The following is a 16,285-nucleotide window of genomic DNA, read 5'->3' on the forward strand; positions in this document are numbered from 1 at the left end:
TATACCAGCTAGTGTCAGACTAAGGAAGTATGGAAGAACCTATGGATTAATACTGTGACATTACTGTTTCACATGATGACCTGGATTCAATAAGTCCTGTGTTAATCAAAATGACACATGACATTAAACTGAGCACAGGGGGAGGCTTGTAGTCTGAAGCAGAAACAGACTACTTTTAATGAGATGAAACTCGATACTGAGAACTTTAAAATGCTGCACATTGAATGAAGCAAATAATGTGAGACAACCAAAATAAATGGTATAAAATCAGTTAGGAGAGAGGCTGAAACAAACCGTGGGCAAATCCTGGCAGATTTAACTCTGAAGCTGGGACTCCTCTTGGAGTGCAAAGTTATGGCAATTCTCCAGGACTCATTCTGCAGAAAAACCTGCACCAGGTTAGGCCCAGAATAGGAACAGTATTGTGAGCTGTTACTGAAAATCTTTTTTTTAAAAAAGACAAACATGAATTACATAATTTTATTAACATATTTTACAGTCATTTTAATTAAGCCTAAGATTTACTTTTCAAGGTGCCAGAAAATGTTCAGCTTTTACAGTAATGTACTGTATTTAACACTCATTCATACAGGGTAACACTCTAGTGAATACTCAACTTCTATTTGCAAATTACACACCACTCTTTTGCATTAAAATGGTAAGTTGTAAAGTGGGTCTTACAAAACCAGAAAAGTAAAATGAAGCCTAATTCAGCAGCATGCATGAATTCAAATACATTTTAAAATCAACTGCATATCTGGCACTCAAACTCCACTAGCACATGAATAAAAAGTAAAGGGAAGCCCATTACCAACTTTGAGAGTTAGAACAATAAAGAATACTCTATATATAAGTAACTTAGGAGATTCATACCCATAGCCTTAACAGGTGCATTCATTACACCTGTGCTTGCTGCTGTCTAATTTATAATCACATGCTGGAGCTACATTGCTTCATCCTCTGATGTTGTTTATTAAAGGTTAACTTCCATTCTGCACTTCACTCTTACTGGTCCTTCTTTTAATAAAGAGGAAATTGGTGTAATTGACTTAAGACGTTAGGTCTGTCAGTCATTTTGCATAATATCAGAAGGTGGCAAATGTTATTAAACTATGTTTTCTAATAGGATCTGAATGTACTAACTGTGAACAATTTGGTGACTGAGACAAATAACAAATTAGCTATTATACATCAATTTTCAGTAGCTCCAAATGTTTTACAAAATGAATCCTTGTAAACAAGTCCACAGGATAATCCATGATGATGAGGAATAATCTTGTAACAATTCTACCTATTGATATTTATGAAATGCAGCATTTTATTAACTACTTCCCTGATTATGCAATTTTAATATACTCCTAGTGGTGGAATTTTCAGTTTTAACACTATCATCAAGTCTATGTTCCTTATTAATAGATATGAACATGAAACATAAAAATAACAATGACTTACGGAGTTTTAAACTGGACATTTAAAATTGTCTCGATTAAGGTCATCTTACAAAACTATGAAATAACTTTTCAGCTTTTGACTGAATGTTTTAAAATATAAGGAAAAGGCACAAAATAAAGCATGCATAAATTATTCTTAGATTTCCAAATTTTAAAATCACTTATTTCTATAATGAAAAGACAATTTCAGCAGTGTCTACAAAATATGGTAGTTGTACTTTTCAATTAGAATACATTTCCTACAATCATCTGAATTACTTGTTGTTTAGTAAATGGGTGCAATTACATTTCACAGTTGCAACACAGATAAGCCTAGGGTTGACAGAGTACATCTGAAACAATAATTTGCTGCAGGAATGGCCTGTGTAGTTCAGATCCAATCATGCTGTGACATTGCATGTTGTGCCACTTTTGATAGTCAAGGTTGTTATGTCTGTGAAGAGAATACTGGTGACCAAATTTAATGAACACACCAATCCAGTACAGGGCTTATAAACTTAAAGCAAGAAGCTATGATATCAAATAAACAAAACTGGGGCAAAAAGAATTATTCCATTATTAGCATTTAGTTCCAAAAAATTGTTTTGAACAGTTATTGTTAACAAAATAAGGAACAAAATTTTCCGAGACTTAAGATTTTACAGCCTAGTTTGCTTTTAATTCAAAGTTTCTATACATTGAAACATTATCTTATATATTTTTTAAATAAACTGGGCAAGTTACAGTGAACTTAATAAATGTTATGGAGAGAATTACAAATCAAAACCTCTCAAAAATGTAGAAAAACTCAGCAGAGACTTATCAGAAAATTGCCACAAGTGCAGCAAACTTCTGTGTAATGCAATAACATGTATGCGACCAGTTTTACTCTCCTCGGGGTGCATCCTCTTATGATGAAATGAGAATCAACTAACCACACTTCAAACATGCTGTATTGGCCTTATACTTTAAGCATTTCGCTCATTTTGGTGAGGGACAGATCTGAATTAAAACTGTGCTTCTTTATACTTCCACAGATTGCTACAATTGCTTCAATATAACAAATAAATAATAAGCTCTTTACTTTATAGGAGATAGTTTAGCCCATTCCTAGAGAGAGAGTCTTATAGGGTTGCTGGGATTTTGTTTCACACAGTGCCATAGATGTGATATAAATAGCACCTTTGTATATGCAGAATAATGTTTTTATGGATTGCTTTTAACAATATGGCTACTTTTAAAAATAAACTCCATAACATTCAGATGAAGCAAAGCTGCTTGATGACTTTGATTGAAGGATTCACAAGTCAGCTATAATCCATTATAATGTGGACCCCATCTTTTATTGATGTGATCAAAGGTGTGTGTCACCCATTGTTGTTCCAAGACTTTATACCGCTCACTGCAAAGGTACAGAGGCTTGCCACGCCTAGAAGTAAAAGAGAAAAAAAGTGTATATAAAACAGCACAACTAAGTACATATTTTAGTTAAATAAGACATCAAATGTTCACCATCCCCAGGCTATTTAGTAGTCCTGCAATGCAGAGGTCCAGAATTTCATCTGGAAGCAGATTCCCTATACTTACTATTAACCAATGTGACAAGAAAGAACTTTTGTAAATCTACCACTGTTAACTTCACCAAACCCGTTCCTTATTGGCAGGGCATCCCACATGTAAATCTGAAACATTGAAGAGGACAGAACAAGTGGAGTGGCCATTGTGAGAGTGGGCCAGTGTTTAAGAGTGGCAAGTAAAAGGGCTTTGACTCGTGAAGCTTCGGTGACAGATGTGGGTAAGGTTCTTTAAGTTTTCCATTTTAGTCTCAGGAGCAGTCAGGATGGCAATTAGGGCAGTAGAATGCCCCTCCTGCAGGATATGGGAGATCAGGGAGACTTCCCGTGTTCCTGAGGACTATACCTGTGGGAAGTGTGACCAGCTGAAGATCCTGACCAACTTGTAAATGAGCTGGAGTTGGAGCTGGATGCACTCGGGATCATCTAAGATGCTGAGAGTATCACAGATAGGAGTTTTAGCAACATGGTCACACCTGAGGTACAGGCAGAAAGTGGTTGAGTGACCAGCAGGAAAGGAAAAGGGTGTAGGCAGAGTGCAGAATTCCCCTGTGGCCATTCCCCTTGAAAACAAGTAACCCATTTTGGATGCTATTGGGAGGCTGGGTGGGGGGAATGACTGTTCAGGGGAAAGCAGCAGTAGCCAGGTCTGTGGCACCATGACTGGCTCTGAGGCTCAGCAGAGAAGAGTGAAGACAGATAGGGGGGCAGACAAGTGTTGCTGTGGCCATAAAAGGGATTCCGTAATGGTATGTTGCCTCCCTGGTGCCAGGGTCCAGGATGTCTTGGAGTAGCTGCAAAACATTCTCTAGGGGGGTAGGGAGCAGCCAGAAGTCGTCGTTGTGCAGGTTGGAGCAAATGACATTGGTAGAGACAGGAATGAGGTCCTGCAGAGTGAATATAGGGAGCTGGGAAAGAAGTTAAAAAGCAGGACCTTGAGAGTAGTAATCTCTAGATTACTTCCAATTCCACGTGATAGAGAGGGTAAGAATAGGAGGATATGGCAAATGAATACATGGCTGAAAAGTTGGTGTTGGGGGTAGGAATTCAGATTTATGGACCATTGAGATCTTCTGCGGCAGAAGTGTTCTATACAAGGAGGATGGGTTGCACCTGAACTGGAGGGGACCAATATCTTGACAGGCAGATTTGCTAGTGCTACTAGGGTGGGTTAAACTAGTTTGGCAGAGAGGTGGGAGCCTTAGCAGCAGGGAGGCAAATGAGAGGCTGGAAAGTGATGCAGAAGTCAGTGACAGTAAGTTGAATAAACATAAGGCAGGCACGGTAGTGTAGCGGTTAGCGTTACGCTATTACAGCACCAGTGACCCGGGTTCAATTCCGGCCACTGCCTGTAAGGAGTTTCTACGTTCTCCCCATGTCTGCATGGGTTTCCTCTGAGTGCTCCGGTTTCCTCCCACATTCCAAAGACATATGGGTTAGGAAGTTGTGGGCATGCTATGTTGGCACCGGAAGCATGGTGACACTTGCGGGCTGCCCCCAGAACACTCTACGCAAAAGATGTATTTCACTATGTGTTTCGATGTACATGTGACTAATAAAGATATCTTATGACGGGCAGAAGAACAGCAGGGACTGAGGAAAGCCTTCTGGATTAAACTGCACTTATTTCAATGTAAGAAGCCTTACAGGTAAGGTAGATGAACTTGGGGCTTGGATAGCTACGTGGTACTGGGATATTACAGCCATTACAGAAACATGGCTGGACTGGAAGCTTAATGGGGGCATGAGATAGCTCTGGCAGAGAAGATTAAGGAGAACCAAGAAATTTTAGTTTTTTTGGGGAAAAAGAGTAACTGGAGAGAGAATATGGTCTCCTCAAAGGCCAAAGGAGACATCTTTGTGTGGAGCAGCAGGAGATGGGCAAAGTCCTTAATGAATATTTCACCTCTGTTATTACTGTGGAGAAAGACACGAAGATTTTGGAAATGGGAAAAGTAAATGGGGAGGTCACGTGGATGGTCTGCATTACAGTAGAGGAGGTGCTAGACGTCTTACAGGGAATGAAGGTAGACAAATCTCCGGGGCCTGACCAGGTATATCCAAGAACACCGTGGGAGGCTGGGGAAGAAATTGTAGGACCCCGGCTGATATTTGCATCATCGTTAGCCACAGATGAGGTGGTAGTCGACTGGAGGGTAGTGAATGTTGTGCCTTTATCTAAGAAGGGCGGGAAAGAAAAACCTGGGAACTAACATCTGTGGTAGGGACGTTACTGGAGAGGATTCTGAGGAATAAGATATACATGCATCTGGAAAGGGGTTGATTAGGGGTAGTCAGCAAGGCTTTGTGCATAGGAGATCATGTCTTATGAACTTGACTGAGTTTTTGATGATGTGACCAAAGGACTTCAGTAAGGCCTTTGACAAGGTTCCACATGGTAGGCTAGAGGTTGGATCGCGTGGAATCCAGGGAGAGCTGGCTAATTGGATACACAATCGGCTTGATGGTAGGAAGCAGAGGATGATGGTGGAAGGTTGTTTCTTGCACTGGAGGCCCATGACAAGTGGTAATTACATTCCAGTTTCTTTCATTTCTCCAGCAGCTAAGATGTGGCAAAGGATCTTAAAGATGCATAGAATCAAAGAAACAGAGCATAGAAATAGGCCCTTTTGGCCCACCTCATCCATGCCAACCGTGATGCTAATCCCATTTGCCCACATTAGGCCCATATTCCTTTCCCATCCAAATGCATTTTAAATGTTGTAGTTGTATCTGCCTCACCTCCTCTGGCAGCTTGTTCCAGATGATCACCATTCTCAGTGTGAAAAGCTTACTCCTCCACTCTCCTTTAAATTTGTCCCCTCTCACTTTACATCTATGCCCTCCTGTTCTAGACTCTCCTGCCCTGGGAAAAAAGATTCTGACCATTGGTCCTATCTATGCCCTTCATAATTGTATAAACCTTAATACGGTTACCCCTTGGCCTCCTACGTTCCATTCAGAATAATCCAACCTCTCCTTATAACTACAGCCCTGGTAATCTCTTCTGCACTCTCTATTGCTACCACATCCATCCTGTAGTGTGGTGACCAGAACTGCACACAATAGTCTCAGTGAAGTAAACCGATGTTTTGTACAACAACAACATGATGTCCCAACTGTTGCACTCAATGCCTAAGCCTATGAACACAAGCATGCCAAATGCCCTTTTCACCATGTTTGTCACCACTTACAGGGAACTATGGACTTGCACCCCAGGTTTCTCAGTACATCAATGCTCCTAAGGTCCCTGCCATTTATTTGATATGTCCTCTGAGAATTTGACTTCACAAAGTGTCTGGATTAAATTCCATTTGCCACTGCCCTGCCCAACTTTTCAGCTAATCAAAATCCCACTGTATCCTTGAACAACCTTCTTCACTATCTAAGATTACATTAATTTTTATATCATCTGTAAATTTACTAATCATACTACCTACATACTTATCCTACATCATAGTACAAGTCATTTATATATGTTACAAAGTTGCCAGCACCAATTCCTCGGTACACCGCTTGTTACAGACAGTCAGAAAAACACCCATCCACCACTACTCTCTGTCTCCTACAGTAAAGTGTTACTTGATTGTGCAGAAGTAGATAAGCAAGAGAAAACGTTAATGGAGGAAAGTTAAAAAAAAAATGACCCGCTGGGCGAACTCAGTGGATCAGACAGAGGGACAGTTGACATTTCGGGCCGAGACAATGTATCAGGACCTGTCCAGCAGTTTGAATTTTGCTCCAGTTGCAACATCTGCAGTCTCCTGTGTAGATCTTTCAAAATAAGCTTTTGATTCAGTTTGATTTGTAAAAGGAAGTATAACTTCAGATGAGAATATTACCAACTATTTGAAATTTGGATCAAATAGAAGATCTAAGATACAAAAATACACATGCCTGTGAAAACAGAGCCATGGAACTGCAAAAATGTGCAAAATAGAATACAAAATTTATTTCTAGCTTTACTATAAGTGGAAAATTGTGACTGAGGCAAAGTATTAACAAAATTTTATGACCATTTTTCACTTCATGTTGCCTATCTTTAATTTATGAAACCTACATAACGGGGAGGGGGGAGGGTTTAGCCAACAGCAGCAAGCTGCTGCTGCCCTGTAAACTGCACGCACTTAGCCATGTGCAAATTTCCCAAGCTCAGCAGAGAGGCCCTGTGATGACAGTAGGAAACCATGTCACTTGTGGTTGGAGTGGTGAGAGGCAAGGGCAAAACGAACCCCACACATTAATGCTGGAAAAAAATCTGACAGCTGCTAAAGCTGTGAAAACATAACGTTTGAGCATTTCGGACATTCAGAAACATACAGAGACATTCCAAAACTATTAAAAATTAATTAAATCATTAAAGTAAATATATGAAATATATATAAATGAAAGCATAAAAAAAGTTTAACAAATTCAAAAACTCAGCTGATAGTCATAGAGCAATACAGGCCCTTCAGCCTGACCAGTCCATGCCAACCAAAGTGCCCAGCTAGCTAGTCCCATAATTTCCTGCATCCAGCCCATATCCCTCCAGGCCCTTCCCCTCCATGTACCTATCCAAGTGCTTCTTAAATAATACTGTTGTACCTGCCTCAACCACTTCCTCTGGCGAATCATTTCATATACTCACCACCCTCTGTATGAAAAAGTTCCCCCTCGGGTCCCCTTTTAAATCTTTCCCCTCTCACCCTAAACCTATGCCTCCAACTTTTAGACTCCCCTACCCTGGGAAAAAGACTTTTATCATCCACCTTATCTATGCCCCTCATAATTTTAAACATTTCTATAAGAAATGCCTCTTATTCTCCTATGTTCCAAGGAATAAAGACCTAGCCTGGCCAACTTCGCCCAAAACACAGGCCCTCTAGTCCTGGCAATATCCTGGTAATCCCCTTTTAATCCACCTGATCACCATGTTCCAACAATTTAATGAGATAGTGATTTATCGGTATCTTAACTCCATTCATCTAGTTTGGCTCCAAAAATCTACTTTTTTTTTATCATCACCTTTTGATTCCTAACTTCTCTCCTGAATGCCTTGCCTTTGATTTATGACCCCTTGTCCTAGACTCTTTCACCAACAGAATAAGTATGTATCTCTACCCGACTAATTTCTTCTCTAAAATCTTCAATCAAAGTACCCTTAAACTTCTATTCTTGGGAATATGAGCCTAGGGAATATGATCCAAATTCAAGAAGCAATCAAACCATGTTTAGTATATCTATAATAAAACTTCCCTTCATATTCTAGTCTTCTGTTTCAAAAATGGCCAACTATTAATTAGTCTTTATAATTTTTTTTTGACTAGCAGCAATTTTGACAAGCACTAAATCCTCATGATTTAGTGGGGATATTTCAAGGAAGCTTTTGAGCACATCCTTGAATTGTTTTTCTATTTGGCAATCGCTTGCTGTAGCACACTTTGGAATGGATATCTAAGGTCTGGTATTCAGCATGCGAATGATATGGCTGGTGTATTGGAGCCAGCTGGGTGTAAATACGGCCTCAATGGTCAAATAGGTTGTATGGAAAATAATTAGGGAAATGGGGTGGATGGGAATGCTCAGAGATGGCACAGGCTCAGTGGGCCACATGACCTCCTTTGTCACATGGAATTATGAAAACTGAAATAGCAATAATCTTTTAATTTTAGTCTTTATTTCAGTTAACACAACATCCAAATTGACAGTTTCTCAAGGAGCCTTTGAGGACATCTTTGACATGTTTTCATTGTCCTCAAAATTTCTTGCTGTAACAGACCTTGGAGAGGCATGTTTGCTTAGGGAGTCTTGCTGCATGCAGACATAAACTGCTTTATTTGTCGAGAAGTTACAAATGGAATTGAGCATTGTGCAATCATAAGTAAATATTCCCACTTCCAACCTTATGATGGAAGGAAGGTAATTGATGAAGCAGCTGAAGGTTGTTGGGCCTACAACTCTGACATGAGGAACTCCTGCAGTGATGTGCTAGGGCTAGAATTATTGACCTCCAATAATCACAACCCACTGTGTGAGTTAGTATTCCAACCACTGGAGTGTTTTGTCTTTGATCCCCACTGACCAGTTTTACCATATTGCCTTGATACCACACTTGAACAAATGTTGCCTTGATGTCAGGGGCAATGACTCTCACGTCATCTCTGCAATTCAGCTCTTTGGTCCATGTTTGGACCAATGCTGTGATGAGGACTGAAGGCAACTAGTGCTGTTTAAACCCAAATTGGACAATAGGTTAGTGGTGAGAATGTGCCGCTTGACTGCACTGTCAATGACAGTTGCCATCACTTTACTGATGATTGAGAGTACACTGATTGACTGGATGGCATTCTGTGAACAGGAGTTACAAAGGCAACTTTCCAATCTTGTCAGGCTGAGGCTAGCATGGAGAATGTAGCATGAAACATGCTATGGCCTATGCATTAAGGTCAAAGACAGAGCCTTGGTTGTGGAGATCTTTGAAGTGCTCCTGCCAATTGATGCTGACTGCCAAGCTTTTCTTGACAATTCTCTCATCCTTGGGCCTTTTGGCCATAACTGACAAGCCACATTTTAGGTGCCACTCTTTGAAGTGAAGTGAAATTATAAAACTATGATTTGAATACACATTCTATAAATTATTAAATCAGACCTCTGGTTTACTAGTCCAGTAAGGTTGCAACAATGTTAATATAACCTGCATTTAGTATAGAAATACTACTCCTAAGAAATGCTGCTGAAATGTTTTACCTCAAATCTCTGTCCTCTTCACCATGTGTATCGAGGTAGACAGATCCCCACACGCAAAATCTGTGCCCACGAATGACGATAATTACAGAGGCATTAATCAGAAGGAATATTCCTGTTCCTGCTCCACAGTTCTGGGAGTGCTGTTATAAAATTATAATACAATTAGAATCATAAAATACTTGGAAAAAATTATACCTACATTTAACAATAATAAATAAAATGGAGCTAATGATCATTCTGAATATGGATAGAAAACTGGTCAACCTCTGATTGTTTTTTCAGTGATTTCAATCTGATTTGTACCAAAATGAAAATTAGATCAAATATATATGTAACCATTCTTATGGAAGTCAATCAATCGATCAAGTGCAACTAACATTATTACAATTTGGTAAACCATTCTCTTAATTTTTTTTTCCAGTTCATTGCATGAGTATCTTCACTTAAAAAGAGTCAACAGCACAATAATTATCCGAGGGAGAATAGCCCCTTTAAACACTTGACCATTGAATAATAAACTAAATTTTCTCCAAGCTAATGGCAAACACAAGAATTTTACACAGTGCAATAAGGAAAGAACATGCACTGTGTAATGAATTGATCTGTACAAATGGTATGCAAGACAAGTTTTTCACTGTACCTTGGTACAAGTGACAATAATAAACCAATACTGTTAAATGTTGAGAAGTAGAACATTCTATGACCACAATTATATGTTAAGATAGATCATAATCAGTGCAAGCTGTGAAGACCCAGAATTTCAAGTAAGTTTACATGCCAAATCATTGCATTTGTACAGCACCTTTAACGTTGAAAAAGGTCACGGTGGAGTGAGCAAGAACAGAACAAACAAAAAAAAAATCAGGAGATAAATCATTCAGGATCATTTCAGTTATCTCTCAAAGGAACTTCATTTGGTGCAATGATGCACTCCAACTAGTGGAGATGCTGGAATACCAAAGTTGACTGGAAGATAGAATTGTAGTGCAACTGTTTCTAATGATAAAGATGCACTTGAGAATTTCCATGAAAAAGTCAAACAACTTCCATTTCTATTATCCCTGTAATACACAAAAAAAACATTTCTAATTAAACAAAAATGCCAAGCCAGGGAAGATATTAGGAGGAGTTTACCAGGTGTGTAACAAAGAAGTAGTTTATACCGATGTGGGCTGGGGAATAACTTTAATGACTATGTAACTGAAAGCATCTGTCTAGGCTCCATTGTCTCCCACCCTCTAATTGCTTCACGGAAGACTACACTAGGACTTAACTCCCCATAAAATATTGACCAGGTAAATCAGAAATTGTGTTTTGCCTTATCTATTTACTCACCAGTACACATTCACAATAGCTTTGCTGTTTACAGCATTGACCTTTGAGGCATACAAAGGTACCACACACTAGACAAAGTGCTGGATCCTTTGGAACTTTTGAACAGTGAATGCAGGCTTTACGATGATAGTACTGAAAGATGGTATTGTAATTCTCAGGTAGCTGAAGAAGACATGGTAATGGCCACTGTGGGTCCTGAACAAGTAGATTCTGAAAGTAGAATGGAGAAATTAATTTAATCTTGAACTAGCCATGACAGTCATATGTCAAGATGAAAGAATTTTTACTGCCATGCTTGCCTGAGAAAATGCGACTAGGCTATTCCATTGGATTACACGGGATATATAGCACAACAACAGTCTTTCAGCCCAACCAGACCAATCCAGCATTTCTGCTCCACTTCATTAAATTCATTAAAATTAGTGTCTACAAAATTCTAGTGCAGCTCTTTTATAATAATAAACAAGCTTTGTCTGCAGCAAGTAACCAATCTTCCAGGCTCATCATTGAAGTGCAATAGTGTTTAATTTTTCCTGTTTTAGAATTACAAGCTGAAAGCAGATCAGGCAGCATCTTTGATGAGAAGTAGTGAATGTTTTAGGTTACTGATCTTCCTGCAGAACCGTCTTCCAAGGGGTAAATTAAACATCTGAACTTACAATGAGTGCAGTACGCTGGTGTTAACTGAGGAGAGAAGGGTAAGGAATTAAGTGAACTGTTGAAAGGAAGCTCTGTGGAACAGGAACAGATAACTAGGAGGGGCAGACCTTGGGAAGGGAGGAGAGGGAGTGCCTGTTTGCCTACTACAAATAAACACAAGTTTCACATATTTCCCATTACAAATTATATTCAAGCAATGCATCATTTTTGTCCTAACAATTCATATCATTGAAACAGCTACAATTTTAATGGTTTGTCAACCATCCTCCTCTAAAAAAATTAATAATCTGTGATATTAATTATCATCACATTTTGAAATATTTTACAGCAGTTTCTTGAAACAATATGCTGTTCCATAATCATCATTTCTTAATATTGAAACAGCACCTGCTACTGCTTAAATTGTGACAGTCTTTCATTTCTTAAATGGTGGTTTTGCCAATATTTCCATACATCCCCTAACATTCCACGTGAAAGCCAAGGTAATCCACTTGGACTACTCAATCAAGACTAATTTTATTCACTGCCTATTGCAGTTCCTCTATCAATTAATTTTGAAACTGGAGTAACCAGTGCTCAAATGATTTACTGACTTGTGAATGGTAAGTCGATGCAATTTCTAGTTCTAAAGGAACTTCATCTAATAAAATCTAAACGATCACTGTTTCATTTTTTTTAAAGAACATCTTCATGAAAGGTCTATGTAAAGCATACTTTAGCCAGAAAAACATATCAAAATTCAAACCTGAAAAATGGCAAAGCTATGTACTTACATTTATTCATTTGATACCATACATTTGAGCAAATAATTTAAAACCAGGCCTGATTAGATATTAACTATCTAAACATTTGCAGATGAACCTGGATTGACAGTGGTGGTGGTCATTATTTAAATACTTAATTTAAATAGTTACAGACGATAAAATTTACTGTTTCTGATCCCTCTGGTTATAATTCTGAGGAGGAGAAATACACATTACAAAATGTACCAGGAAATAAATAAATAAATAGATAGATAGATAATATATATTTATATATCAACAAAGTTTTCAATTTACAGTATTTCCTTTCTATATGTTATGCCACTAGAACTGAAACAGCAAGGAATGGTTTCATGTTACCAGAACTGTGCATCCCTTCCCCATTCTTCTTCTTCCTCTGGGTAATATTAGATCAAAGGTTTTAACCAGCTGCCCTCTTTCTCTCTGGGATGTATATAGTCATTTACAATAATGCTTGGTTTTCCTTATAGAAATAAGCTCCACAGAGTCACTTAAATAGCAATGCAAGAGTTTAACAAGGTTGTCTCTTAGTATTTTTGCGTAGAAGACTGTTGATTTTATTTGGAACTCAGAGCCAAGCAAGTAGCAAAAAATCAAAAAGGTGAATGCAGACATTTATTAAAAGATATTACAAATTAGGTATGGAAAGCACCATAATTAAACTTACCATTACTTGTTCTGAGTGACTCTCTGCAGAAGTTGTTACTTCCAAGCACCACTGAGAAACAATATCTAGAGTTGCTACTGGCCATTCGAGGCAGGAAGAACTATTGACCTCATCAGTCGAATGAAGAGAGGATGGCAGTAACCCAAGATATCTGGCAAGCATCCCAAATTCTTCTTCTGTTTGCTTATGAGGAATAAAAATGTCATTTTTACACAGACCATCTGTTGTAATATACTGAGACAATAAACTATAAAACACATTAATCTGACAAGTCATTTCATGCAAACATCATGACAGTTTCATGGCAGCATGACTTTATGATGTTGATGTATCACTAATGAAAAATGAGTAGATAATTAGGACAATTGACATTCTAATCATTCTCAAAATAAGAGGATTTGCTTTTATATTGCATAATTATACCAAAAGTTGGGAAAAAACATTTAAACTATCAAATATTAATTATGCATAGTTCACTTGTCAAATTTTAATATCACTGGAAATAAGATATCTTTATTAGTCATGTATTGTTACCACAAAAATATTTTAAGATCAAACAGGAATGAAGACCATTAAAGAATAAATATTTATTCTAAGAAACTTACTCTTCCGATGACTATTGAGGTAGAAATAGATTTAATGGATCTGATATTATGATTTACAACATGGTGAACCACTATTTACTTAAGACAGTACTCCTTGGCTATCAACATAAACATTCAAGCTGTATGACCAATTACTACTTGTACTAATTCAGTATGTACAACCAAACCGAACAAAGTGTGGCAGAGTCTCTGAAATGAAACATTATCTGTTTCTCTTTCCACAGATGCAGCCTGACCTGCCAAGTGTTTCCAGTATTTTACGTATTTGTATTAGTAAAGCATCCGTCTTGCCATGTATTTATTTCCAAGCACTTTCTCGTGGTTGTCATTTAATCCTGAGCATTCATACCTTTGCTTTCTAGTGTTTGGACAAAAATATTATCTGAATATATTTAAGGTACCATATTTGCACACACTGCTGATCTTTATTCGTATTCAATACAAGATCTATAATTCCAATATAATAGTGTTAAATGTTAACAATTTGTAATATTTTGATTGACAGCAGATTCTACAATATTTCTATTTAGAGAATCTAATCTACTAAATGTTATAAACATTTTGTGTTATGACTTCTGATCTGAGGCAACAAACTATTAGTTTTTAAGTTTACCCCTGTTAATTTCCAGCTCCATGGAAACAGCTGTGAAATTACCAACTGAATTTTTCTCCATGCCGGTTACATGATACCACAGATCACTGGGATCACTGAGGTAAGGTTAACCATCTTTCAGACATTATAACTCCCAAACTTCTCTTTCCCCTCCATTAATCTACCCCTCCCCCTCACCGCAAGTATTTTATCGACTCATTCTAGCCATTTCTCCCTTCTAGACCCAGTCCCTGTATTTCAGAAATCAAAACAAAGTGCTGGAAATACTCCGCAGGTCAGGCAGCATCTATGGAGAGCAAAAGAGTTAACATTTCAAACCAATGACCTTTCATCAGGAATTCTTATCTGCCAGGCATAATCATCATGTTCCAATGTAACTCCACTCCTCTCCACCAATATTCTTGCTGAAATGAGTATTCAAGTATATGAAAACTACACATTTTTATGTAGTTTTCGTATACTTGAATACTAATTTCAGAAACAGCCTCCATTAGTTTAAGTTCCAGCTTTTTTGCCTGAAAATGTTTGATGGGTGTCATTTCACAAATGCTGATACCCTCCCTCATTCTACTTTCATATCTGGCCCTCATAGTTGAGATCAGATCACCACAAATGCCCTTCTTTATTCTCAAACAATAGGGCTGACTGAATAGCAATCAGGGATGGCATACCTGTTTAATTTCACTATCTAGGAATGCTGAGGGATGGCACTTAAGCTGATATCTGGAATTTCCTCTATATTTGTACCCAGAGGCATATCCTATTTGAGGCCAAGTACAAAATGTAAAATTACATCATTTTCAGCATGTCAGTTATACGCGCAGATACAATGCTCCCAGAGCTCCACAATGTTTAAGTCTATTGATTCTCCTGTCAGAGTACATACACGATCCTGCCCCCATGTTATGGAGGTAAGCAATTGCACTAACTCAGGCTTTCATAATTTTCTAACCAGGTATGCAAGTGCTGCTGAAGAGTACAAATTTGCTGTTTTTTCCTCAAAAAATTCTAGGACTTTTAATTGTAATTTCTGCTTCATGGCACAAGAATAAATCACATTTAAAATTAAAAGCACTTCTCTGGCAGTTTCTGATATATTCTGTCTCCAATGTAAATAAGTGGTTCCTAACATACCATTTTATGTACCAAAAATGATTAAATGAATTACAATAATTTTCTCTTTAAAAATAAAGAAAACATGTCATGAATTTGATGTTTTCCATGTTCCAATTGTTTTTACTGAACTCCACAGACTTTGAATGGATCGAGCTAACTCAGTTCAGAAAGGCAATGTAATGTCTGTGTGGCTTTATTGAAAATGGCCATTAATGAATGAGCCATTAGAAAGGTTGCAATTCTTTTATCACATTTATTCTTTGCAAGATATATAAAATTAATGGAAAATAAATGAAAATGTTATTTTCCAAGGACCTTTGCAGATAGGCAATTTTTTTAAAAAAAGTAAAGATTAGCACATCACATGACAGGGAGATAAAGTGGTTGCCATACCTGACAACTGGGAAGATCATCACTGAACAGGTGGTGTTGAAGAAGGCTTGCGGTCCTGAAGAAAGGTAGACAGAACTGCTGGATACTATATTCTAGGGATTGAAGTGACCAAATAGTGGTAGTAATCTGAGGAGTTAAAAGGCAAAAGAAAATATAATTACTAGGTAATTTTAAAATGACAAAATTTTATGGTGCTAATGACATCCAAAAATGAATTGTTACTTTCTATTTCAGTTTTTATGTTTTAGTTTTAGAGTAGCAATCATGCACAAAAAAGTTGGAACAAAAAATGAACATGTCATTTGATATTTTAAAAATTCTAGTCTGTTCTTTAGTTTAAATTTACAGATGATGTACCATATTAAATTAATCATCACTAGC

General features: G+C 37.7%; 1 protein-coding gene across 1 annotated transcript in view; it reads right to left on the bottom strand.

Moving 5' to 3' along the window:
* Positions 1-507: 507 nt before the first annotated feature.
* ubr3 (ubiquitin protein ligase E3 component n-recognin 3) overlaps positions 508-16,285 on the bottom strand; it is a 202,964-nt gene continuing 187,186 nt past the window's right edge. The window contains 5 exon segments of the mRNA XM_052029328.1: positions 508-2,859; positions 9,734-9,873; positions 11,069-11,278; positions 13,178-13,360; positions 15,905-16,030. Coding sequence (XP_051885288.1) covers positions 2,742-2,859; positions 9,734-9,873; positions 11,069-11,278; positions 13,178-13,360; positions 15,905-16,030 — 777 coding nt within the window. The 3' untranslated portion in view covers positions 508-2,741.

Source organism: Pristis pectinata, chromosome 1, assembly GCF_009764475.1.
Source record: "Pristis pectinata isolate sPriPec2 chromosome 1, sPriPec2.1.pri, whole genome shotgun sequence".
NCBI classification, from domain to species: domain Eukaryota; kingdom Metazoa; phylum Chordata; class Chondrichthyes; order Rhinopristiformes; family Pristidae; genus Pristis; species Pristis pectinata.